A 27465-nucleotide genomic window follows, 5' to 3' on the forward strand; every position below is an offset into this window, starting at 1 on the left:
GCATCTTTTAAGGGTTATGCTTTCAGAGAGCTGTATTTGTGTGGGGTGTGAAGGATAAACACAGCAGTCCACAGCAGTGGATCTCAGAGCATTTTGTTGATTTGTTTTCCTCCGGGAGCTCTGGGGGAATTGCATTGCCCCTATTGCTAACAGCTCTTCATGCAGTCAACCAGGGCTTCAGATGGAAGTCTTCAGGGTCTGGAAGGATCTTCCTCCCACCAATCTGCCTGTGATACATGGTTAGGTTACACAGTCTTACAAATTTGCCTTCTCCTGAAGCATCAGAGGTCGATCAGATCTGGAGATGGGACACTGGACAAGGGCTGGGTTAAGGAAGAATTTTCCCCTTGGTCAGCTAAAGCAGGATTTCCTTGCCTCCTTCTGCAGCCAGGGGTGAAGCTCACCTTCTGCGATGCACTAAGGAGATTTCATATAACTGGTGTTTTTGCATTGCATGGGGCTCAAGTGCCAAGAGCACATTGGGTTCTCCTAACAACATCTTTAGTCTTAACATAGGCATATCTGGTTGGAACTTTATGACTTGGAAGTCAGATTAAATCTGATCCCTAGTTCATTCTGGCCTTAAAATCTGCAGAACTACAGAAGGAATGTGCCCACAGAACAGGAAAACCAAAAGCAAGCAAAAAGACCCCAAATAAGAAAACCCAGACAACAGCAGCTGCTGGAGTCTAAGCAAGCTCGGAATATCTACAAGTAGTTGAGGTCAAGGACATTTGGTCAATACACAACATGAATAAATGTTTTTTTCCCGGAATTTTTGATTGCCATGACAAAAAACGTATTAAAATACAAGTTACCTTGTGCTAGTGAATCCACAGCTAGCGGCCATGTATATACTGCTAACCTGGGGCAAATGGGAAGTGTTTGTATGTTTGTGCTAATTTTAGCCTACAGCCAAATACCATAGCTAGTATGCAGTAATTTTCTCACCTTTCTAAGCCTTAAATAACCTTTTTGTGTGGGGAAATAATAGAGTTATGACTGTATTTCCATCATTGATAAGAGCATATCTGAATACTTCTGTTTGCAAAGTTAGGTGTATCAGTTGTTACATCTCCTGCATTGTAGCAGGGAGGGCGAGAAGAATGAAAAAAAAAGACGATGACTGCTGTTTTTCCATCTGCAAGTTATGCCGCTAAACAAAGACAGAGCCTAGAAAGTACATATTTTCGAGTGTTTACCACACAGCCTAAATATTACAGCTCTTTCCTCCTGTTTTCTCAGAACTAGGGCATAATCAGATAAGGAGAAGTCTGCGAATTTACATGGTCAGGAGGTTTTCACAGACGGCAGTTTTCCATGGCACTGGTAGCCAACAAGGCTGCAGGGGAAACACATGGCTCCCATTCAACACCGGCTCAGCGCGCCGGGAGCGAAAGCAGCTCTAACACGAAGCAGCCCTCTGATGCCACGCGATAGAGGCAGCTTTCACTGCATGTCAGGCACACAAATCTCCCTAATACTGTTACTCAACAGGCTGGGGAGCTGACCCGCCTCATAAATCACCATTAACAAATGGGAGATTAATTTATCACACTCCTGGACAGCGTAAGAAATCTAGCTGTCTGTAATGATAGAGAGGAGAAAAGACAAGCTGGCAGAAAGAGAACAGGGAAGGATAAAAAAGATAACATGGAGGACTAATCAATTAAAATTCAAAGTATATAATGTTACACGTACTGCAGAAACAGATAGCAGCTCTACTGTGTCTCCTATGATGAGGCAACACAGGAAGTTTAATAAGAGAAAGAAGGGGTTAGGATCTCTATCTCCCTTTTCTTTTTGGAGATCATTAATGGTACAATGCCCCCACACATTAAGTCTGCCTTTAAAAAGTTCATAAGCAGTAATCATTGCCACTTCTCAGTTCGCTCCAGTCAAGCATCAAACATCTCTTATATGTACTTTGCACTTTCCTTCTCCGCTCCTCTTCCCAAGGGGAGGACTAAGTATCCTGCACAAGGTCTTAGGTATGCTTGGGTTGGTTTTTACAGAAGACCCAAGCTGAAAACATGCAGAGTACGCTGGAGCGTGTGTTAGGAGGGTGTTTGTGGCCGCCCATTGCTCTCTGGCTCCCACTTGCCAGCCTGGGGCAGACCCTAAACCAAAGCCCATGGACCGGACAGTTCCTTGGCACCAGTGATACCGGGCTACTGCACAAAGGTTTCAAACCTCTCACTTCAGGCAATGAGCTGTTTGGCCCAGGCCACCGAATGCTCTGAAAAAGGACTTTAAATTCTGACTTGATGTTTTAACAGGCATCCAGGGTAAAAGGGAGAGGAAAGCCGTGATATCTTTGCAGACAGCTGAGTTAGTGAAGAATTTTTCTGTCCCAACATCCTCATACCTGGGCATGTCAGAGCATTGCAGTCAGAAGACAGGCTGATTATTCTGATGATATTTAGCACTGCGGTACTACAGTGTTACAACAGAAGATGGATAAAATCCACCAGAAAAATAGTCCTGCTAGGAATTTACTTCCAGGCATCAGATTTTAAACAGAGGATATGGTGCTAGCAGAGTCCTGACATCAAGAACCACTCTCAACTGTTTTATTCCTCTTTTAAGGAAAGTAACTCAAGACTTTACTGAGGTAAGTTGAAATATAAAATAAATATCTGTTTATACGAACAGAACCCCTCTTAACCATCTTACAAACGTTGAGAGTCCTGAATTAAAAAAAATCCTCAAAACAAAACCACCCTTGCAAACAAACAAAAACCCAGAACACAACTTCAATACCAAGCATGCATTCCTTGGTTTCATTAAATTAAAACTTCCAGGACAGTTTCTGTTTTCTCTTCAGCTTTTCCCCTCATAGTGGAGACTGCAGCCTGCTGGTTGCCCAGCGGGTTTGAGCTTTATTTCAGGTTTTGCTGCCTGTTCCCTTTGCACCTATGGCCACACGGGCCACCATATCCCAGTGAAGCCCTAAAGACGAACCTGCTTTTGTTGGAGCTTGATGTGATGCCAGGACTCAGGAACGGCAGGTAACATCCCCACGGGACACCCCCAGCATGACAAGGAGAGAGGCAGGGAGGAAAGCCGGGCTGCCCTTTCCTTTTCGCAATCCCTAATCATAATGGTGCGTGCAGGGATGGGGCAGAGTCGCCCAAGGCCTAAGGAACCCTGATTGTCTCTAAGGGTACTTCTATAGGAATAAATTAGACCTGGGGAGGGCAAACTCTGGCACAGGCCTTCCAGCTCAGTTAGTCTGATTCTGCCTCAGTTGGGGGGCTCCGATAATTACCGCTACCTCTTCAGAGCTCACAGAGAGCTTGAAGATGCAGAATAGTTCCCAACAGGCAGGAGGGATGGGGCCATCCTCTTCTCAAAGGGGAGGACAGCATTGCACAGAGGCAAGGACAGCTATGCCAGGGGCTCTGGAAATGTTCTCTGGCTGGTTTTCCTTACCAGCACAGACAAAATCAAAGGGACTGTCTTGCAGCAGCTGGGGGTAGATCAGCCATGGGCAACCTGCACTGCAGGCCAAAATGCAGGCAGAAGCTCTCATTTGCAGTTTTCAGTGCACAAAGACAGATGCAATTGCAGAAGCATTAGCATAAGATGAATACATTTGCACTTACAAAGTGAGGCACTTACGGTGATAAAAGTGTGTCAAAAATTCATGTGCAAAATTGCAGAACAATTAGAAGAGAAACCTGCTTTTGAAATTGTCGCCTGAGCCCTACTTCTAAAGAGTCTTTCATCTCTCCTCTGTCTGTGAATTCAGAAAGGATTCTCTCCACATTTGAGATCAGCTGTCTCCCTGTTTAATAGCAGTCTAATTATGATTATTTCTTAATATTTCAGAGGGATGATCAGGACCTTCCCTTACCCTGTGTGTGAAGATAAGACTCGGTGATTTACCAGTTCCCATTTTCCTTCAGCCAGACCAATAGCCCCGACAAAGGGCATCAAAATGTTAAGGAATGGTAGAAAAGGAGCTTTACAGTAATATATTTTTCCCAAAATGAATTCTAGAAAGGTTTCTTAAAGAATCACGTTCATTACCACTGACAAGAATAGTGATTCATAAGCCATAAAGCCTTGTGAAGGCAAGATCACACATGACAACTTTTCCACATGTCGGATAGCTCCCATTTTTCACCCGGTCCATTTTCTAACGTGGATTCCAATCATGAAGAAAGTATTTCTTTAGGGGAGAAAAGCTATCAAGATGCCGCGTTTTTTTTTCCAGTGACCAATCCCATGTCATGAAAGCCAAGGTCCAACGCTGGCTGAGTGCAGGATGGACTGGACAGATGAGGAAACCTTTCTGTTTGGCATGGTCCTGGGTAACTTTTACTCACCTCTAGTGTAGTCAATACAATCTTCTCAACTGAAGAAAAATAAGCCTCCCACAAGAACTGTGTCTGCTGTCTAAGTGCTAGGATTTTATCCTGATGGATAGACCTGATTGTAGAAGGAATCTGTAATACAAGATGTAATATAGTCATTAGCTTCAGAAAACACTGCAGACTCATCAAATTAATAGCAAGCTGCATGCATTCGGTGCTCCCCAGTGCTCCCATCCGCTAACAGGTAAACCAACAGGTAAAGCCCTGATGCGAAGGGAATGACACACAACCCTTTATGATGTCTGGTACCAGCCAACCTTAGAATACATGAAAATTCTCTATGTGCTTTCTCTTAGTTTTTGGTTGTTTCTGTGGCAGCAGAAGCTGCCTCTCCCGCGCTCCTCTCCCCCAAGCTGTGGCGTGGCACAGCAAGGAGCTCCTCAGTAAATCCCTCACGCACAAAGCTTTTCATGGACCGGCAGTTTAACAAACTAGCACCTGCAGGACTTGAGAGACCAACAATAATCTCCACTCTCAAAGTATATTAAAGGGATCTGGAATTGCATTTACCACAGCATGGCAATGCTAAGTGCCCTGAGGTAAACATAGCAACATCTGAAGCAAGACTCCGGTTTTTGGGAGCCTGCGGATCAAATTGCATTTTACTAATTATTGTGGGTGGAAGGAACAGTGCCTCCCACCACACCTGTTATTCACAAGGGAAAACAATGCTTCTTTCTTCCTCTCTCCAGTAAAGCAACTCTTTAATTCTGGTATAAGTCGCCTTACAAATAAAAACCAAGTAGTCCTACTGGCAGTGCTTGCTGATTAAAAAACCTAGCTGCTCACTGGCTCAGAAGGGGAGGACTTCACTTCTGCTTTCTTCCCCATTCCCACTTCTTTTCCCCTTTCCCCTTCCACGCTGGAGGAAACCTAATGTATATATGTGTCACCTTTTAATTTCCTAGGACCTCAACCGAGGCCACCTGTACACTACTTTGACAATGCAAATGGACAGTATCAAGGGAATTTCACTGCAATTTACTCCAATTATAAAGCCTACTGACAACACCAGAAAGGCATCTGGGATATTTTTCACATTTATGTTCATTTATTCTAGGAGTGAGGAGCTGTGCTTTTGCACCTCCATTTTGGGGGTTTCAAATTAGGCCACCTCGTTCTCAGTCACTCATTTCTCGCCAATCTTTCACCTCAGTTACTAGTTGTGAAAGCAAATAGCTTGGCTGTGTTGCTTTTTGCTTATTCCCGCTCATTGTGAAGCTTACCTGCACCCCAGCACATCCCCCCCCTTCCTGAGCAGAACACACTTTGCTTATTCCTGAAATATTCAGAACGAGAGCTGGCAATGATTATTATTTGGTTTTGTACGCTCTGGAATGAGATGGTTTCATAAGAAACATTTCTCTGAGGCAAATTTGAAATTTTAATAATTTATATGTAATGCATTTCCACGGGAATCAGTAAATTCTTTACTGCGTTGTTTGCCTGCAAGTCCGGACACAGCTTCCGGCAGGAGCACGGCTCCACGGAGCCACGCAGCACCAGATGTGACAATCTCTACTCTCTAAGACCTTAACCTAATACACTGATTAACTCTATTACAGAATTTGAGCTTATGGGAGAGGAAGGGCTACAGGAAGGTGAAACAGAAGAAAATGGTCAGAATGTCAAAGATAGTATCATTCTCTTGCTGCAGTCCCTCTATATCTATATGTAAAATATTCACTGCAAAACAAGTATGAAAAGCTGAAGTTAAAACATGCATTAATACATGTTTTTCTAATCAATTACCTCATTATTCCAGAATAGCATAAAATTGTATCAAATTTTATCTTTTGGGATGAATATTCTTTCTTTTCATAATTTTTAGAACAAGGTTCCAATAAGTACAGGGACACTGAACATTATCTGTACCAGCTGTGCACAGACATGTGTACAATCATATACCTGTGATCACTACTGACACCAAACACATGACCAAATGCACTTCACAGTGGCAATATGGTATTTTTCCCCCAAAACTAAAAATTTCATTGCATGACATGCAACCTCACATGTGTGTACATATGTGTATGAGCAGGATATAAAATCAGGACTCATTTCCAGCTATGCTTTTTGAATGTGAAGGCTGCTCTGACCATGAAGGTTACTGCAAGAAGTTATCGTTGTACAGACTACAGTGTGCTTGTGTGTGCCTGCAAACGCAGTGCCAAGGTGAAAAAAAGCCTTGGTGCCTTCTCTGTTGCAACAGCTGGAAAGAAAAATCAGAGCTCTCATTTTAACTGCTTTTGCCTATTAGTTATTAATCTACTTGTCCAGAAAGACAGGTGGGGAAAATGATGTATTAATACTAATCTGGCAGGATTACACTGGAATTATTAGAACTGGATGATGTCTTAATAAAAGGTCATTTTGGTAATGAGAGGGAGGGGAAATAATCACGCTACACAAATAAATGGAGAAAGGCTGGATTAAGCTTTCCTCGTGCTATGATGAGGAGAATATGCAAATAAAAACATCTGAGCTGCTCTAAAACAGGAAATGAAAAACTGTAACATAACAAAAACATTTCCCAGAACAGACATTCAGGCCCTCTGCCAGCTCTTTAAAAACACTGTTAATAATGGTGCAGTAGCTGTTCAATATGGAAGCAGCTGTGAAGAGAACGAATGGCATGTTACAGGAAAGCATGAAGATCAGCAAATTATTATTATTTGAAGAGCGAAATAATTTTGCTCACAAAAAATAGACTGTCCACAGAAGCAAAAAATCAAATGTCCCTTTTATATTTGCAGCTTGTCACTCATTATTGACTATAGGTAGCACTTTAAAAGGATTGCTAGGCCAGCTCTTTACAAATATTTACATCTTTAGACAAGTAAATAGGCATCTAATGAGATTTTCAAAGGCACTTCATTTTTGGGGAGCCAGGACACCTGTACCTCGAGGACTTCTCTCCATTGTTGACAATAGCTTGTCACTTTGGAAATGAGCTGAACTCAACAAAAACAAAAGCCCTCTTCCCGTGCAATAAGAAGGCAGTCAGTGTGCAGCAGCTATTGCATTCAAAACTCCTACCCTAACACTCAGTTTGCAAAAGCCACTTTTTGTAAAAAAAAAAAAAAAAAAAAGTTCAAAACATCCTGCCTTCTACCTATTAAAGTCAAAATGTTTTCAAGAGGACAGGAAGAATCCATGTAACCAAGGTGGAAATTAGTGTGTTCAAGATCACGCAGCTGTTTACTGGCTATTCCAGAAATGGTCCTAGATCTCTTGGATCTCAGCTTAACACTGCTCAATGCCCTTTCAACAAATGCTACTTTGGGGAAATCAATTTTTCAATAACATTTCCTGACATCAGTTTCTCCACATACTTTAAAAAATGTAGTTAGACTATAAAACCTGTTAGGGAAAAAGAAAAAAAATCTAGAGAATTTAGCAAGAAAAGTAGACGCTGAAGGTAACATGGCATTTCCAATTTCTCAGCTCACTTTTTTTCCATGATCTCAATGAGATTAACGATTAAGTGATATGAACACTGCTTCAGAAAGAAATGTTATGTGATACAGATATCATAAAAGAGACGGATTCTGCTTCTCATAAAAATGTTAGGTATTAACTCCTTCTTGAGGAATATCTGCTTTCCTGCGGAGTCCTTGTGGGACCTACCAGTCAGACAGGCAGCACTGGTGTCCCCCAAGAACAAAGTATTTCTGAAGCACCAGAGCAGAAAGGGACTTCAGGTATTTTGTGTCTCATGATAGCATCCAATTCCAGACTGCCTTGCCTCAGGAGGCATCCAGGTGCTCCACACCAAAAGAAATTTCGTGCTCTTAAAAAAAAAAAAAAAAAAAAAGAGTCTCCTCCATTTAGGAATGTGGCCGAGTGGTCTGAATGACCTTCAGGTCAAAAAATGAATGATGTCATATTAAATGAGCTCATAGCCAGGGTGACACAGACAGTCCCTTCATGATAAAAATTCTTTTACAGCCCTGACCTTTTGGATTCATCTTCCCCATCCATTTAGATGGGCGGCAGCAATAATCAACTGATCTGCTGAAGGCCACAGCCTTTTCCTTACCTGTAATAACAATCTCTCATCCCCTATGACGGCAGCTTGGTTCCAATCAATCACTTCCGAGAATGGCAACTCCCATCCATTGCTGAGCATCACTGGGACACAGGCAGCCTGCACACAGAGCCCGCGCAGTCATTAGAGGATATGCTGTGTGTGTGGTCGATGATTAGTGCAAACTTTGAGGTCCATACCAATGCAATTACTGTAATTTTCTGCAGAACTTTTGACCTAGCTCTCATGAAAAGCAATCAAAAAGAAAGGCAATATGGCAAAGAACACCAGGAGCTCGAGATGACAGCACAGCAGCCCAAATTTTTATGTCTTTCCTTTCTACACTTATTCATATTCACTGCAAGGTAGGTTTTGCAGGTAGAGTGGCAACTGAAAGCCTGTGCTTATGCTGACGGACTAGGATAGAACTAGTACAGTTCTAAAAATATAACACTAGAGAATTTAATAAAAAATGATGGCCTTTCTCGCTGCTTTGTGAACCATTCAGCAGGGAGCTAATTCCCTCAATTTTTATAATATGCTGTAAGACAACCCTATAGAAAATCTATGTCATACTTAATTCTAGAATTCTAAAATTCTAATTTTTCTGTAAAGGAGGTGTGAAGCTCCTATCCCATTTGATAGCATTTCTCCAATTGGAAGCAACTGCAAAACTTGTCTGTCATCATTGGAAATGTATACAAAAATAATTGCCTTCTATTTAAAAACCAACCAAACAAAAAGTATATACCTTTAGCATGTATTTCTTAACCGCACAGTTCATCTAAATTATCTCATCTTTTATGTGTTGTGCAAGTTCCTCTGCACAGAGGACAAGTTAGTGAACATTCAGTAAATAGTCTGGTATTTCTGTAAGTAAGTGATTGCTAATACATGCTGGTCGGCTGGATCTGAACACAGGATCCAAACCACTTTCTTCTGGGCCAAACCAAGCTTAAGTGCTCTGAGTCTGATCCAGACTGGGGTCCAAAGGATGGAATAAAGAGGAACTTTCAGATTGCTGTACAGGCCTTTGTAACATATATTACACATGGGATCTTAGACTAGTCAAGTCTCTGTATTTTAGTAGCGCCTTTAACGTGTAAAGAACTGTAATCTTCTGTAGAGAAATTACATTAGTGCATGAAAAAAACCAACTAGAAAACACTTAGCAACATATTTCCATATTTAAAACATTCCACTAATGTGAATTATGTCTTTCAACATGCCCAGGAACCAGGCAGAAATTTGGAATTCATCATAATTGGTGTATAATGCTGCTAGCCCGGTAGGAAAACCCACCATCCCTGCATTTCATTATCACCATCAGGAAGCCCTCCAAGTTCTGTATGGTGATGTACCATCGCTGTTTTCTTTGTCTGAGGCAATCTATCTAATGGAAGCTGTGTGACCTGTGGTGATTTTGGGCCCAGTCAAGGAAAGAGCTGTCCAGGGCTTTTTAGAGGATCTGAAGCTACTCGTCATCCCCCAGAAGCCTGTCCCACCGCTTCCTCCGAAGAGGCTGGGGAGGGCATAGCACTTTGCAGGCCAATAATCTTCTCCTGAGCGGGAGCAAAGAGGAGACAGTCCAGAACCTGGATCTCTAATATGATAGTAGGGGTGGGATTCAGTGGCTAAACATAAGCACCCAGTGCCATTTGAGATGTTCTAGGGTATCTGAGACACCCACCCACGGCTGGCAGATATGACGCAAGAGGAGACCTGCACCCTTCTGGAGAAGCAGCTGAAAGCCAAAAGGGTAGCCCAGGGCTTCTAAACAACACTACACACCTGCATTTATGCACCCGAATCCCAGTCTACATTTTGTTAAACAATACTTTTTAATAGTGGCTGGGACATTTTGTGGATGATGAAGAAAGGTCATGTGATGCTAATTACTAAACAGCTTTACTGCCAACATTGGGAAGGTTCCTGAATGGCAAAGGCAGGACCCTGTAAGGTGTCCCCATGTGCAACCTCACTGACACCAAGAAGCACCCCAGCCTCCCCTTCCCTTTACTCTGGCTTCCATGTAGATGAAATCCAGATGCAAGTCCCAGAGGGGAGCTGCAGCATCCCCCAACAGTTGCCCACTATGGCTGACTAAAAGTGCAAGACCCCAGGGATGAGTTGACGTTTGCAAAAAAAAGAGGTCATGCTGGCAGCAGTCAGTGGCAGGCTGGTAACAGAAACCTTACCACCGTGCTGCCAAGCTTCACTGCTGCAGGGACTCAGGAGCCGCTTTGCTTTTATCTCTGGTGCTGGCCAAAAGCAAAAGAGGTAGATCTATCAACTGAAATGTTTTTAAATTGTGAAGGGGGTCTGTGTGCTGTCCCGGACATAGTCCAGAACACCATAAGCTCCCCAAGACCAGCCTACATGAACCTCCTGCTTCATGCCATGCTTCCATTTGGGGCTTTAAAGCTACCGGGCCACTCTCCACATGGTCAGCATACAGCATCACAAGACAGACAGTGCATAAGCAGGTCCGGTTTGGCTATGTGAAAACAGAAAGCTATTTTTAGTGCCCCAGGGTTTACTTGGAGAGGTTAGTATCTCCCACGGGAAGCCTCAGAGCTTGACAAAATACTGCTCTAAACCAGCCCAACCTCAAAGCCCCACTACAACCAGGGAGACCCTTTTCCTGGAGGTAATGCAATTCAGCCTTCAGACGAGCTCAGTGCTCAGACCCTCCTGGGAAGAAGCTGCCAATTGCTCCACAAGTATGAATAGAGGCTTTTGCAAAGTGGATTACTGTCCACTAGGGAAATGAAGCACGTTTCCCTCCTCCCCACCGTCTTGCTATTGCGCGCTCAACACCAGCCAGCATAGCCAATGCTATAAACCTGGCTCTTACCTGCAAGGCTTCCAGAAACCTGAAAGAGCCAAGCCTGCGGCCACGGGGAACCAGACAGAAAGTGGCATTGTGCAGCATTTCACGGTAATCATACCTAACAAGGACAGGGGAGAAAAGAGAAAATTCAATTAGCGGTGAGTCCTAGGGTAACTGTGCATGAAAATGCAAACAGCTGCTGAGACACATCTGGATAAAATCATCTCTGATGAAGGCCACTCACCATCAGGTTAACTAGCTCTGTGTGTGTGTGTGTGTGTGCGCATGTGTGTGTGTTTACATGTGTGTTAGCCATCTCTCACACTCCTTTTTGTTCGTCCTAAGGAGCAACCAACGTGGGAAAAAGTTGGAGAAAGCAGCAACAAAACTGAGAATGAAAATAATAATTTTGCCTTAGCAATAATCACTCTTTTCTGTTTAAATAGGTGAGCACGAGTACATGACAATAAACTTAGATTAAATATTTTTGTATCCAAAGTGCTGTCACGGCAATTCTGTGAATCTGATTCCTATTCAGATTTAGTCAAAGTCATACACAGCTGCGTTCATTTTTGCCTGAGAGGTTTGTAAAAAGCAAACAAATACTCAAACTATGCCACACAAATCCTTCCTTATCAATCAGGCATTAAAAAAGGGGATGGGGGTTTACAATGTCTCACTTAGTGGTTGTTGTAATGGGTGGTGAGTGGAAGAGGGATAAATTGCTTGGGCAGCCAAATTTTGGCAATTAACCAGGTAGCGGCAATGACCCCTGCTCCTCTGAACTAAAACTTTAAACGAGCCACTCCTGGGGTTTTTCTGATGCCATCAATCACTTCAAGACCATTTACCAAAAACACATATCAAACCCTAACAGTTTCAAGCCAGTTATTGGCTTATTAGCAGCTATTGTAGTTCTGGCGAACCTTCGTACCTGGAAATGGCATTGACCTCAGGGGCCGGCTCGGTTTGAGACAAAAGGATCAAGATTAAATATCCCTCATTTCTGAAGTTTCCTGGACTCTGGAGACAGATGTTATTTTGACAGTAACTTGTGGCACTGAAATTTTCTAACACTAATAATCTAATTTAATCATAGCTGGCAGGCACAGCAATTTTTTTTTGTATGTGTGTACATGTATATATGCATGTATATGATTACATTTTGTATATAAAAAAGTCCAGAACCACATTTATAATCTCACACAGGCCAGACAGATGGGAGCAAGCCAATTTTCAATTATAAGCGCCGTCTTTAGGCAGAGACATCTTGCAAAGGCCCATTTGCTTAAACAAGCGTGTATAGCTAATTTGCACAAGAAAAGGTCACTGTGAATGGATTAAGATTATCTCCACTGAGAGCAAAATAAAAACCCTCGTTGCATTAATTAAAACTACAAAACAGACTTCAAAGTAGGCTTCTTTAAAAATCAGGTCTCAACTTTGGTTGAATAAAATATATATATTCCATATGAGTAGCAGCAATTTCTTTTTCTCAGTGTGGAATATTGATTGGCAACTAAGTCCCGGCTCAACAGTCAGCAGTGACACAGCACATGGAGGGAAAATGTTCGGAAGCTGGAACACAGGGGGAAAAAGAGGTTGCCATTTTTAAAGCATTCCTCTTTCAGACACTGAGAGGTCTAAGCCTTATCGCTTTCACTGCATATTGTATGACAGAAAATTTTAATAAATACCAGAAATAGAATACCCCGAAGGGCTAGAATACACCAGTAATAAGTCCCCCATCATTAGCTTGCTAAAAATGTAAAATCCTGTTAATACCCTGGAATGCAACAATATCCACAAAATGTCAATGGCAGAATCGGAACACAAAGAAAAAGCAGAGAATGAGGCCAGCGGAAGCAAGACCTCCATATGCCACCAACTTTTTATATTGAGCACCTTTTCTTTCATATCTAATTTGCTGATATTAGGATAGTTTTTCAAGGGGGAAAAAAAAGGATTTTGTTGACCATTTCCCACCTGAAAACCAGTTAGAATCTTGCTCCCATTTGCGGTTTTTAAAGCTTAACCTGTGATTTATTGCTTAGCTCAGGAATAGCATGGTCCATGGTCATCAAGCAATTTATCTACATCATACATACACAGAGAGCCTCATCTAGCCTTGATGCATGGGCACAAAATTTCCACTCACTGCAGGGAGGACCCCCCAAATGTAACACGAGCAGAACCAGAGCAGAGCAATATCCATCAAGACCCTCAAGCTACAGTTAATGAACTGCACCAGAGATTCTCTTCACGAATAAATTTCATTGCAACTTCAACTCAAATGTTTTAAGGTGGCTCAACACAATCTCCGAGAGCAGTGCTAAAGGAGTCATTTTGAATTTAATCCCCTGCAGCTAACACTCTGGGATTAATCATCTCTTTCTTTGAAATCCTTAAGCACAATGTGCTAATTTTACTTCTACTAGTTCCTGAGTAGTACAGAAAGCAATGGGGGTACACTGATTTAACCAAAAGATAGAATATAGCCCAATATGCTTAAATATGAATTTGGAAATGCATTTCACACAACCCCTGGAGACAGACACAAAGACGGAAATATCTCTGACAGTTGCAAGCAAGTCTTTGAAATGTGAAGCAGTATTTATGGTGGAAATGTTTTATATGTACAAAATAATACTTTACACTACAGTCTATACAATACAGACTATATGGATGTGACCAACACTGAAACCATGTCCAGCAGGAGCCCCAAGCCCCAAGTTGAGAACCTGTGGGAGCGTGCTGCAAGCACAGATTTCAGACTCTTCCCTATTCAACCCGGTCCAATTTTCAGACATCCAGGAACAACTACTTTCCTAGCTAGAGCAGGATATCCTGGTATCTATTGCAAATACAGGTATTGCACCAAAATCTGGTTTGATTTCTTCATGCTCTTCACCGACTAATCCAAACAAGAGCTCCGGGAGTCAGTGAAGTATTGTAACCCCATTCTCAGTTGGTGGAGGGGACTGAAGTAACAGAAAAAATAGTCAAGTGCTTAAAAGAGGTTCTTCTAGATCTTCCTTTTCTTTTTCTGCCCTGGAAATGGGCAGATATATCTGTTTTCAGTAACATCTGAGGACCAAGGGAAAATTTGCTTACGGTATTTTAGTTTGCATCACTGTGTTTTCTCCATACCCAGAGCTCCCAGCTTGTGGCGCCTGAACTACCTGCGTATCCAGACATTTTCATTTCACCCAGCTATGGAGGTTGTTAGAAACCATTTACGCCGGAGAAATCGGAGTGACAATAACCTTCCACAGCCCGGGCTTGCAGCGGGAGAGGTTGCAGTGCTTTCCTCTCCCCAGCGCTACACGGGCAATGTGCGTGCTCGTGGGCTGTTCTTCATTATTTCTGTTACTTAGGGGTCGCCTTCTTCCTAGTGCTTACTGTCCGTGTAGTATTGGCAGTTAATGTTCCCAAGCATTTATTGTAGAAAAGCTTTGAAAGGAGTTTGCTGCTTTGCCTGTGGGTATTTATTTGCAGAATGCTCCTGGTTTCTTCTTAGAAGACTGCAGTGGAGGTGCGGGGGGGGGGGCACTTGTTCATCGCTTTTATTCCAATATTCCTTCATTCTGCGCGTTCACACGGAGGTAACTCTTTACTGCCAATTTTAAGGATGGCTTGGCCTGGGCCTCAGCTGCCTCAGTCAGACATGTTAAAACCCAAAATGCATATGCTTTTAAAATGACAGTTGGGGTTTGAAAACTAAAATAGCTACAGATTTAACCCAAAGCTCACGTCCCTCTGTAAGGATCAGCAGTATGTTTTATTAACTTTCAGGCTTCCTTCCATAATGATTAAGTGCACCGTGCTCACAGCTAATACCTTTTTAGGCAGCATAAACAAATAGCTCTATTTGTAATCAATTCTAATTTATTCACACTTTAATTGAAATATCCCCTCCTTGCTACCACCCATAGCTGAGAAAACATGTACGGCCCCATCTATCATGCAGGTGTAAACACTAAAATGCTGTGTGGGCAATTACCAGAAGAAATGCTGTTCAGCAAAATGCTCTTAAAATTTTAACTCCTTGATCCAACACATTGCTTCTGTCGGTTCCCTTCTTTTCTTTTTTTTCCCCCTTTTTTTTTGATGTGCTGACCTTGTCAATCAGCCCTGGGATTAGGCAGCTGCTTGGAATTCCTGGTCCTCCGTTGTCCTACGGAGTCCGGGCCGGCTGCAGAGGCTCTGCAGCGACTAATCAGCCATGCCATGCATTCCTGCTTACAGCTTAGGCATTTCCTCATGTCACTACACTTAAGAGATTATAAACCACCCTGGGAAACATTTTCACTACCAATATTTTGTATAAACTATTTTTTTTTTCCAAATCACCATCCTTATCGCCATTGATTGAAAAGAGGTCTAAAAAAGAAGCCACGCTGTTTTAGACTGGAGCAGCACGTATGTCTAGCTACTCATGATTGTATGTTATTCAGATATATACCACCTGTCATGTAGGAATCATAAAGCAGTGTACATATTTTCTTATGTAATTCTCCAAATACTGGTACAGGATATCATCACCTTCTCCATTTCCCAGATGGAAAAACAGAGATACAGATGACTGGTTGCTCCTCAAGTAGCTAGGCAGAACCTGGGAACCCTAAAATCAGTGTCCTGACCTGCCTCCCATCCTCTCTGACGATACACCACATACTGAAAAGCAGCCAAACGTTATCTCCATCAAAATTGAGATGGAAATACAGGAGCAGAACAAATAAGATGGACTTAACCCAGCAGTATACATTTTGAGTGCCACACATAATCAGTCTTTTGGAAGATGTTGGAGCTCATCTTTGGCAGGGAGTATCAGCACATACCACTGTAGATGTCAGATGGGACTAGAGCTGTTTTTTCTTTCCCAAGCCAAAAATTGCTATGGCATGCAACCAAATATGTCCAGGGCTGCCTCCCTGAATCTGCAAGCCCATGACCTCACACTGCATCTTCCAAAAGTATCTGGATCATTTCAAGTGCTACAACTAAGATATTAAACACACACTATATTGCAAGGCTAAATGGCAGAGTGTTTCCTAGTTTTCCAGTATATTAAGTTTCAGCTATTAACCAATCAGCCAGCTTTCCATGTATGAATTCTTAATGCAGATGGCTCTGAACCATTGGCTGGAGAGCCTGAAAAGAAACCCGTTCGGTCACATGGAGTGTCTCATTGCTTGGTTTCCATTAAGGTATCCTGGCTTTTAAATAAACTGTCAAGTAAAACTTGGCACTGAAAGCACCAAGTGAGTAACTGTCTTTGTAGAAAACCTGACAGCTCAGCTGTGCCTCGGATAGATAGCTGCCTAAGACCGAGCTCTAAGGACTCACGCATCCTACTCGGAAGGGTGCCGTCGCCACAAACGACTTGTATTGGGATTTACGGCTGCGCAGCACTTTCGGCTGATCTTACTGCTAGCTAACAGGCTAGTGGCTGGCCGTTCATTTCCCTCCCTCTCCGCAAGCATTGGTTCTGGAATTACAAAGTTTAGAGGTGCAAAAACATAATTGGAAAACTTTTTTTTCTGCTTAAAGGGCTAATTGATTTCACAGGTGTTTAATTATCATTTGCTGTGAGATAATACCTTGTAGTGCCATAAAAAATGGATTTAATTTTCGAGTGCTTGCAAAACCATTGCCAAAGCCAAGTTACAGCTAAGCTAGATAATTATTCTATAAATCAAACACACTGCCTCCTTTCTTTGAAAATTTTAATACTTGGCTATAATGATATCTGACGACCTTGAAACTAACATAAAAAGGATTTTCTTGCCAAGTGCTGAAAGGCAGCCGTTGGAGTATTTCATTCAGCCTGGTTCATTAACGGCAAAGCAGCCAGCCATGCTGCCCTGGCTCCAGGTCCAAAAGATGCCAAGGTGCAAGTACAGTAGGGCATGCGTGAAAAAACAGCGTTCTTGGCACACAGCTAACGGCCGAGTACAGTTATGAGGATAAGCTGAATCTGAAAACGTTGCAAAACTAATGGAAATGCCGCAAAATTCTTCTAGGCATAGCACTGGAAATGAAACTTTGGAAACATTCAGCAACTAACATCAAAGTACAAATATTTTCTCCTTTCTGTGTACAGAATTGTACCAGCATCTTCTTTCAGTTTAGAAGGGTAGGTCAGCAAAGCAAAAAAGGGGAAGTACACCTTTCACTTTAACAGACTGAGAAAAAGATAAAGAGATACTGGTAAAAGGCTTTTGTTATAGTTAAGATGGACAATAACCACTGAAATCTAAATCATCTTTAAAGTCTTCAATGGCATCATGGTTGTACTCTGTCCACTTACATATTATACACAGAAACGTTTGGATACACAAGCTATTAAGTCAAACTACGTTCTAAGAGATAAAATACGTTTTAATGATTTCTCAGCCCATGACATTTTGTCTAAATATACATGCAGCATGCCCTGTAAATCTATATGGCCCAGACAAAGTAAGCACCATGCCAAAGACTAGCCAGCTGGCTTATAGTGACAGAGGTTACATGACCTAGAAGTCTTATCCAGTAGCAAATGTTTTCTCACCAACATCGTTTGATGTTTAAAGCTACTGGTTATTTAACAAATGTGCCAAAGAGGGTTCATAGGTAGTGTACCAGAGTCAAAACTTGCAGATGTGCCTCTCTAGACAGTGTTAAGCCCCAGGTACAAGCAAGCTGGTAATTCACATGTGTAGTCCCTTCTCTAAAAGTAAGCGCTGGCTCTTAGGCTTGAGCCTAAGAGCGCCTGTCTCCCAGCAGTACTACCCCATACCAGCAGTGAGAAAACTCACAACAGGTCTGAATCAGAAAAGTCCGGGAGGAAGTGAAAGCACTGCCAAGTTCCTCCAAGGAATGCAAACGTAGCATTACAGATTGTGAATTCAATACAGTCTAGTCTGGTGGGAAAGCCTTAAAGACACTGATATTCGCCTGCACGGATGCGTGCACAAGACCACATATACGCAGAATAACAGTGTAAGCTGCTAAATGGACCTAACTCCCCTGCCACCTCCCTTTGAAGTGACTATATATTCCTATGAATCCTCTTTGCCAGAAATCTGCACGCCTGGCACTAATAACCCAACAAGCTGCTTGAATCTTACAACTTAAAGAGATGACCAACCTGTTAAGATTATCTAGGAGTTCAAGGCATGTCCAGGTTGGCAGGTTCTTTCTAACAGAATTCTTTTAACAATAAATTATGCCCAGTGCTTTGCGTTATTATGGTGCCTCTACCTTGCCATCTTCTGGAGATCACAAAAGTCTTTTGAATATTTTAATATAAAGAACCTCAGCCTGTCGGCGAGAGAACAAAGCAGCATTTCCATCTTACTGATGGGGAAACTGCCACAGAGATCCGCTGTGCAGCAAAGCCACGCACGCTATCAGGGAAGGGTTGTACATCTCCCAGCTCTGAACTTCTGCTTCATCTCCTAAGCCATGTTCCCGGTACTTTGCATAGAAAAATACAGAATTAAGTTAAAAGTGATATCTAACTCTCGACAGCACGCTCTGGCATTTCAATGGATAACTAATTCTTAAAATTGGGTATATTATATTCTCGCCTTCACACAGTGACTTTGTTAGGCCTTTAGTCTTCTTCTAGCAGTGAAGCAGTGTCAAACACGTGTCCTAAGGAGCCCCCACCTGGTCTCACTAACTAACCTCAAATGCTCCGGCAGTTCAGCTGTGAATGTCTTTGGAGTAACTTTCCACTGCAAAGTCGGTGTTCTTATTGATTTCTTATCTAACTTAAAAGAAAAAAAAAATCCTACTACTGGAATTTTAGTTATTAAAGCATCAGTTTGGATTAAAGACCCAAACAAAGAAAAATCTATACCGCATTTTCTGAACAAAGAAACAAATTTTAGCTCATCTGCCGCCTACTCTAATTTTGAGATTACAGGACATACCTGAAAGCCTCAGAGTACAGAGAAATAAAAGACTTATTGTGAGATCTCTCACCTGTCAACACCTGCAAGTTCGGAAGCCAATGATTCCCTGCTGCACGTCAAAAAAAAAAAGCCTCCAAATCTTTCTTAATTATTTTAAACAGATCTTTATTGAAAACCAGAGGTAAAAAAAAATGCTAAAGAGGATCAGTTTTCTAGAGTTTCATGCTGCAATATCTGGGGTTACTGAATGCTTTAACTAAACTAGAAGGAGAAATGCCTGATCACACTGAAAAGCCCTCTACGTTAAAATAGGGATAAAATCAGTATTTTACGGCCATTTAAGCCATGGGCCAATAACTGGATCCACCAGAGTCTACTGCACTCTGCCATAAGGAGCACTGTCCTCTATACTAAGCTGCCTGTAGGATCTGGATTTCAGTAGGATACTAGAGAAACCACAAAACACCGGAGGCTGAATTAGAAGGGGTTATCATTTCTATTCATGCTTTGAGCGTCTGGTTGAGCTCTTTACCGAATGGTTTAAAATAGTCCTTATGAAGCTTATCGTTTTCTATTCAGCTGCACAGATTTTCCCATTATGGCTATCGAGCTCCTAAGTGACTTGTTGGCATCTTTAAAAGTTATAGTTCTCTAGATGCAACATGTAAAAACAGAAAGCAAAGATGATGCGCAATACTGGGCCTAATTATGCTGGAGTTCATTTCTGTGAATGACTAGATTTGCTTCAAAAAAAAAAAGAGGGATTTTATACAGGAACTGCTGGTAGAGCCATGCACTGTCTAGCCTTGCTGACCCAAAATGCAATCACTCTTGGAGAAAAAATTAGTTCAGCAAATCCATGGAACAGCTCTGAATGAAAGGGAGAAGGGATTTATCTGAACCCGTAAGAAGTCAGCTGTAGGAACACAACAGATCAAGATACCTCAGTATTTCAGTTGTTTATTAGTTCTCATATTCCCCTGTATCTCAGGATCTCAAAACACTTTCTATCCCCGTTTTATAAATAAGGCACAGCGACCTCAAAAACAGAACTAGGACACAAATTAGGGGTGGGGAAAAAAAGCACTACTTCTCCACGTTTTAATTGTGGAGCTCTGAACTCGAGGGTGAAACGCCAGCCTTGTTACCATCCAGGGGGACCTTCCCCTGACCGCTCGAATGGGATTTTCAAAAACCCTCAGCAATGCCTGAATCCTGCTTCCACTGAAATTAACTCCTCCCATTAAGCCCTAGCTAAGCGCTTGAGAAAATCTCACCCTGCAGTTTTCTTTCTGTAGCTGCTGTTGACTTCAATCAGAGTCAAAAATCAATGCATTTATTTATATACCTGGCGACTGCAGGCCCTTGGTTTCCATCACAGAGCGTTTAGGGAAGAGCGGCAGCGTTTGAAGAGGCAGGAGAAGCTCACACAGGTCTTTTATTATTTATATGGTTCACCCATACCCTCCTTATTCTACTTTAGGTCCTAAAAGCAAAGAAGAGCTGGCGTGTTAAGAGAAAGGGTGCGCTCCTCAGAGATTCACAGCTCGACCCTGGCTAGGAAATGCCAGAAATACCGTACCAGGAGCTGCAGGCTCCTGCGCTGGTCAGGGGGGAGAAGACAGGAGTAATGTGGAGATTTGCACAGGGAACAGGAATCACTGCAAATATTGACTCTAGATTTTGAAGCCAGCTGCCAAGGGGTAGGAGCCATCCTTGGGTTCCAAAAGACAGACTTGCAAATCTGGCCAGTAATTCAGATTAAGACATTAAATTAGAGACTATAACAGCAGGTACTTCTTTTCTGAACTTAATGAGGACTAACTTCTGCAATAAATGAGCACAGGAGTGCTAACTGGAAGGGCAGGAAACTCAGGAAATTTATTTCCCATTGCAGTCAACAATGATTGTTAAATAATTTTAATTTTTTTAAAGAGAGAGAAAACAGGAGATAGCAGGAAGAAATACATAAATGCTCTGATGCTTGTTTTTCACTAATACCTCCCATTCCTGTTCTTGGTTTTGGCAGCACAAAGGTAAATCAGACCATGCCAGGTGCAATTTAGAAACTATGACTGTGCTCCAAAGAGTGCCCAGGTAAAATGCGACCTGTCACTCAGCAGATCTGCTCCTTTTGTGTGCCGACTTATTTCTGCTGACCATAGTAAAATCAAAAGCTAAGTTTTCTGTTATTTGCTCTTCTCAGCAAAAAGGCAGCTAGAGCAAGAGAACAGGTCCATGGCATCTCTACATCACCAAGTCCCCTTTGGTGCAGGGCTCCCCTTTCCCTCCCGAGCCAGAGCAAAAAATGTGAGCCCCATGCAATTTAAATTAAGTTTAGAATTTGCATCTGGCTTTTATTAGGTTGCTTACAGTTTCTCGTAACACCTTTTATAGGGTTGTTTATGCAACTCCACTGGTTTTCACTTGACATTACATCCGATTGGGACAACTATATTCAAGTCAATAGGGCTGGAGAGAGTCTTATCCACATTCCTCATGGTGACATGTGGGCATTTTAGATCCCAGCCTGAGTGTGCAAGACTGATATCTAAAAACCCACATGCACACGTTTGCACACACGTACACACACATATACATACTCTTGCACTATTTAAAAAGGAATTTTATCTGGAAACCTGTGAGGCATGTGCACATCCTCCTTCCTCCTGATCCCATCCTGACACATGAAGAACCTCACGTTATTTTTGCAAAATTACTTTTTCAAAATCAAGGTCCATTTTGAGGGCAGAGTTGGAAGAATAACTGACCAAAACAAACTGAAAACCCCGTTCTGAGGGAGAGCTCTTCTTGGGAATGCAAAGCAAGTCTTTTGAAAACCCGTCTGCCAATGTGAGTGCCAAACGCTATCTAACCTGCACAATAGCGCGATTCGGAGAGCTGCTTTTCATTTTGATTGCCGAGTCCCAGGGAAACCACATACCTGCGGCTGGTGAATGCCTGAACGCTCACATCTGTGTCCCTAACGCACCACTGCAGCATCAGGCGTCTGAGCTATGTCGGGACCGATCCTAGGAGATCCAGGCAGCATTTCTCATCCCCCATCGACACCCAGCACTCAGCACCACACAGCATCATCTGCTTTGCTTTTTTAGCATTCCTGCCCTGCCGGGCAGTGTGTGCCTGAATGGGCGACGTCTGTTTGCGAGCTAGTACATTATTCACACAGGCTATTCAGGCAGAGCAGCACGGATATGAAACATTTATCAACAAAGGGGCCAGTCTGTCATTTTAAAATAATTATGTTTCTTTAGAGAAACCAGCAAATTCAGTTGTCTCAGAATCATTTATGAGACTGCGCGGACATGAAAGGACTCTCTCTTTCGGAGGGAGGAGTCTCTGCCCCACGTAGAGCTTTAATCATGAGAAACCGGATACCTCAGCAAGGAAATCTCAAGCTCACAGGTCTGGTAGCCACAACCCTGACAAGTAGAGAGGTTAAGCAAGGAGAAGGAGGTTAAGGAGATCTTGGCACTTTTTCTTGTGAGCTGCCAGCCACCAAAACACCCCGAATAAAACATAAGGTTGCTAGACAGAGGGCTCCCAGGTGTCCTCCTGGGTGTGCTGTGTGTCCGGTCACTGCGGTGCACCTGCACCATGCCTACACCTTGGAGCAGCTCTGCCAGCCCAGCCCCAGCCGGACACACGGGGACAGCGGGGCACAGCACAGGTGCAAGAGATCCATAAAGGGGGTTTTGGTATGGGGTGACTTCAGCTTCCTACATCTCACAAGCAGTAACATCCCATCGCCCTACACTGGCAGGTGGACAGGCGGTCCAATCCCCAGCCGAGTCGGGGTTTGTACACCGTTTCCCCACGGGTATAAATCAGACCACAGATATCTCCGCAAGCTTCCACGCAGATGTTCTTCCACATCTTCTCACATGGATTCCAGATAGGTTTTGGTCCAGGCACCTTCCTACAGCAGTGCCTCAGATCACACTTCCGACATGTCAGCACTTTCTGCCGACATCGGAGACTAAAAAGGTGCAGACCTGGAACAGGTTTTTTGGAACGTCCTCATGCAGCGCAGCCGCCTTTTACATACAGTTTAAGAGACTATAAAACCCCGGAAACCAAATTCCACTGTAATGCTTGGCATCTGAAACAGGACTTTTTTCCTTAGAAAGCAGCAATTCTGAAAAGGATTATAAGGGCACAGTGGACAAGCAACTCAAGGCTGTTATAAAAGGTTGAATGAATCCTTAGACCTACTGACCATGGAGTGCAAATAGAGAAGAAATTTTGCCTATGTATCCACAATTAGTGAGACAGATACTGGGATACATTCAGTGCTAACCACCCTAAAATTTCAGAAAGATGCCGAACAACTGAATACAAAGAAAAGGGACTGAAAAGTTATTTAAGGAATTGGAGTAAATGCCCTACTGGGAGAGACTTAAAGACCTCAGCCTGCTTAGCTTATCAGAGAAAAGAGTAAGAAGAGACTTGATTACAGCACATAAGTAACTCTACGGGGAGTAAAAGAAAGGGAACTGAGAGTTCTTTAATCTACCCAAAAAGGGCGTAATGAGAATCAAAAGGTGGAAGTTAAAGTCAAACAAATATCAATAGAAATCTCTACAAAGTTCTCAGCATTGAAGATATTTTAACCATTGAAACAAACTGCCACGAGATGGTGGCTTCTCCATTCAGTGATCTCTTCAAATCAAAAGTGAATGCTTTTCTGGAGGAGATGCCATAATTCAACCCCATTTCCCGGACTCAATACAGGGTAAACCAGGTGGCACAGAATGGGCTGCAATACGCAGGAGATCAGACAAGATAATCTGACGGTCCATCTGCCCTGCCTTTTTCTATAAAAGCTTCTCATATCTGTCTGTTTTCTGACTGTCAGGAGCTCAAAACCATTACCTCCCATATTTTAGCATGCAAAACTTCATCATATTAGATTATTATTGAAACGTGCAGGGACATTAAAAGGGACAGCACAAGCAGCAGATAAGCAGCTCTCCCGTGCTACTTAGATAGCTCTGCTACAGTAACAATAATAAGAGTCCCTTCTGTAAGACTAAACAAGAATAGACTAAATTCAATAACAAATAACCTTCAGGATTTTTGCCACTTTAAACCCACACACTGAACTTAATCAAGAATGAACTACCTGATGAACAGGACAGTTTAAAAACTAGCTATTTTTATATACAGAATTGTATTACATTTCTATAGATATCAATTGGTTTCCTTCCTATAAAACTCTTTATGGGACCTTTTCCACGGGGATGATCATCAGGATCAAACTACCAAATGAAAAGGTGCACTCCTTGATTATCATTACAGTAAAACTAATAGTGGCATCTGTAAATTCACAAGGAAAGAGGAGGAAAAAAAAAACCCCACGAAGATTGTGCCAGGGTGAAAATTTTTAAATGGTCTATTTTTAATGGACTAATGAAACCCTTCTGAGTTCCTCTGCAGACACCGGACAAAAATGGATAAAATTGGAAGCCCAGGGATCTGCAAAGTCATTATGATGATCAGATTTTCCTTATGCAGAATATTTTGCTTTCTTTCCCCTACATCTTTCAAAAGTTTATGATCTCTGTCTAGTAATGCAGCCAGTTTTTCCACTAAAATGTACTAAGCCCTTTATAATTTACTGGGGAACATTGGCATTTATTATCTTTCCAGTGAAAGGTTCTGTCTAAAACTATTTTTTCATCATATATTAATATTCTGGTATGGAAGGTTTGCATGAAAAGAGAAGGAGAAAGAAAGTTAAAGAAAGATTCTTGCCTGTTTTAATGTTATCCCATCTACCTTGCGTTCAAAGGGGAGGAAGGTCTAAGCCCTTCAGCCACACGTCACAAATACAGTTATCTTGTTTTATACCTTCCTCTGTTTCAGGTTTTCTCACTCTGTTGAGTAAATACAGCCCCGGCGGAAAACCAAGGGGCCGTGGAGCTGTGTGGTTTGTGTCTTCCCCACACCTCGGCGTCAAGAGCCAGCTGTGGTTTCCCCAGGTGTCTCCCAGGCGCGCTCCGGCAGAAACGACAGCAGGCAGCGAGCGTGCCCTCAGGTTTCGCCCTCTCGCACGGCATCTCTTACCTCCTCTTCCCTTTCCAGCCACACACGTTTGGCGCATTTCAGCAGCGACCTTTTCCGCGGAAGTTGGGTAGGATGCCCTAATCGCTGTGTCAGCACATTCCCCAAGAAATTCATGGGAGAGCTTTCAGCTCCAGCTTTGCTAGGAATTTAGGAAAAATTAAGCCTTACATGACCTTGCTGCCCGTCCCAGTGCTGCCACAAAAGTCAAAACTCTCAGCAAACACAGCTTGAATGAGAGATTTGACAAAAGCCCCACAGAGAAGTTAGGGCAGATGGGTGATGGTGTTAACCCTTTATTCTGTGAATTTTACCATGGCCAGTAATTTTTAGGTCTCTCCTCAACCCCCAAACTCCTGACAAACATGCAGATTCATTTTGCCTAAAGAGGCCAGTACATTAACAGTTACAAAACGGTTTCTGAATCACCATGCGTTTGTATGAAGGCTATAGGGAAATGTCCATGTACATCCTCTGGAGCTGTTTATATTTATCACAGCTGAAAAACAGCAGTCTCTTAGCCTGGAGTGTTAATGCACCTAGGCTCTTCTTTATCTGCAGGAATATAGCTAATCTGCACGTTAAATGTGCGAGGGAGCGCGGCGAAGGACTGGAAGGGAGGACACTACTGTCCTCAGTGTCCCAGGCGCCGCTTCCTGCGCAACACAAAACAGATCCGGCTAAAAGCTGTTACCTGCYGCATCCAATTTAATTGCCAGGCAGTGGAGAACTCCATAATCCCTGCTGTACAGAAAAGGGAGTAAGTGCCAGGGTGGGAAAGGAGCCGGCTGGGGAGAGGGCAGATGCTGCGTGGGAACAGGAGGGGCGAGCGGCGGGCAGCAGCCGGGAAGCTGGCTGAGAAGGGAAAGCCGGGCTATTCAGCCACCTGGGATTGAGAGGCCAAGAGCCCAGCAGAGACGTACCCTGGGGCTCGCGGGGGTCCAGCAGTTGCCCCGGCCACCAAGGACACCAGCCTGCAGGCAGGGACCCACCAGGCCAGGCTCTTTCCTTCGTATTCCCAAACTGAGCTGCCTGCTGGGGCCGGGTTAGAAACTCGGGGCTCACCGTTTAGTGCCTCAAGAGTCACTCTGCTCCAGTTTTTGCACCTCCTGGTTAGTTTGCAATAGCCCTGCTAAAAGCCATCTTCTGTTCTCGAAAGCATGTCGATGCCCTTGGGTCCAAGGACGGACAACACCTCTAGCACTTGTCTCCAAGTGCACGAAATTCAGCGTTCATGCCCAGACAGCTAGGCAGACTGTCCTGACGCTGTGTCCCCGGGGACACGATACGTCCTCTATAACCTCAGCCCCCCAGCTCCAGGCTGCCAAGCTGGAAAAATCGGGCTATAGCTTTTACACATTGACAGCAACAAGGTTGTTCCATTGCTCTATCTATACTGTTTATAAAAACGCACGAAGGTCAAACAGAGAACGTTACTGAAGGCTCTTCCCAGCAGCGTCCAGCTTTTGGTGTCGAGGAGAGGTTATGCGAGCAGGAAAAATACTTCTGCTTTTGACGTCTGCGTCCTGAGCCCAAACAACCAGCACAGGGCGAGTTCTGAGCTTAGCCTGAGGATTGTTTGTAAAATGATCGATGACGCACGCAAATGGGCTCGTTTGTCTTACCGTGCACGGCAAATATTGTTTTTAACGATGAGATTTTGCCAAACGGCTCTAAACACACCCAAAATGGAATCCCGGAGATAAAGTTGCACGAGTAAAGCAACACGATCACCAGCAGTCTTCCAGGAGGGACTGATCAATCAGGCTTCTAATTTTGGCTTAGCCTGCAGGATTATTTTCGTAGGGGTGAAAAATAGATGCAAGTAATGTCCCCTACCCACCTCTGCTGCTCTTAAGATCAGCCAGGATTGCAACAAGCTGTTGCATTGCTTTTAAGCTGAAAATCCTTCCCTACACAGCTTTTGGAGCAATTCAGTTCTTAAATTCCCTCGATTTCAAAACCAGATTTAATCAGAGGTTGTTTCTGAAGGGCTCTAAGTTAATAATGAATACACAAGCCCTAGTTTTGGTAGCAGAATGTCTAATTACTTTCAGTAATCAATAGTTGGTTGTTTCTGTATGACTGCTCCATGTTCCAAAACCAAGTAAAAATAACTCAGCCTTTCCGAAAATTAGGTGCGAAAGGCTTGTAAGAGGAAGGTAAGCGAGTTATGTTCCCCATCCGAGCCCTTTTTTTGTGGTCAGGCGGATGATGATGGCCAGATTC

General features: G+C 43.0%; 1 protein-coding gene across 1 annotated transcript in view; it reads right to left on the reverse strand.

The window, feature by feature from the left end:
• Nucleotides 1-27465, reverse strand: part of EXT1 (exostosin glycosyltransferase 1) — a 188023-nt gene that overhangs the window by 14756 nt on the left and 145802 nt on the right. The window contains exons 2-4 of the mRNA XM_026055689.1: nt 11270-11363; nt 8425-8532; nt 4335-4454 (exon numbers count right to left, since the gene is read on the reverse strand). Of these exons, the coding sequence (XP_025911474.1) occupies nt 4335-4454; nt 8425-8532; nt 11270-11363 (322 nt within the window). The remainder of the gene's footprint in view (nt 1-4334; nt 4455-8424; nt 8533-11269; nt 11364-27465) is intronic.

The sequence above is a fragment of the Apteryx rowi genome, unplaced genomic scaffold (assembly GCF_003343035.1).
Source record: "Apteryx rowi isolate R43461 unplaced genomic scaffold, aptRow1 scaffold_125, whole genome shotgun sequence".
In the NCBI taxonomy this organism is placed as follows: domain Eukaryota; kingdom Metazoa; phylum Chordata; class Aves; order Apterygiformes; family Apterygidae; genus Apteryx; species Apteryx rowi.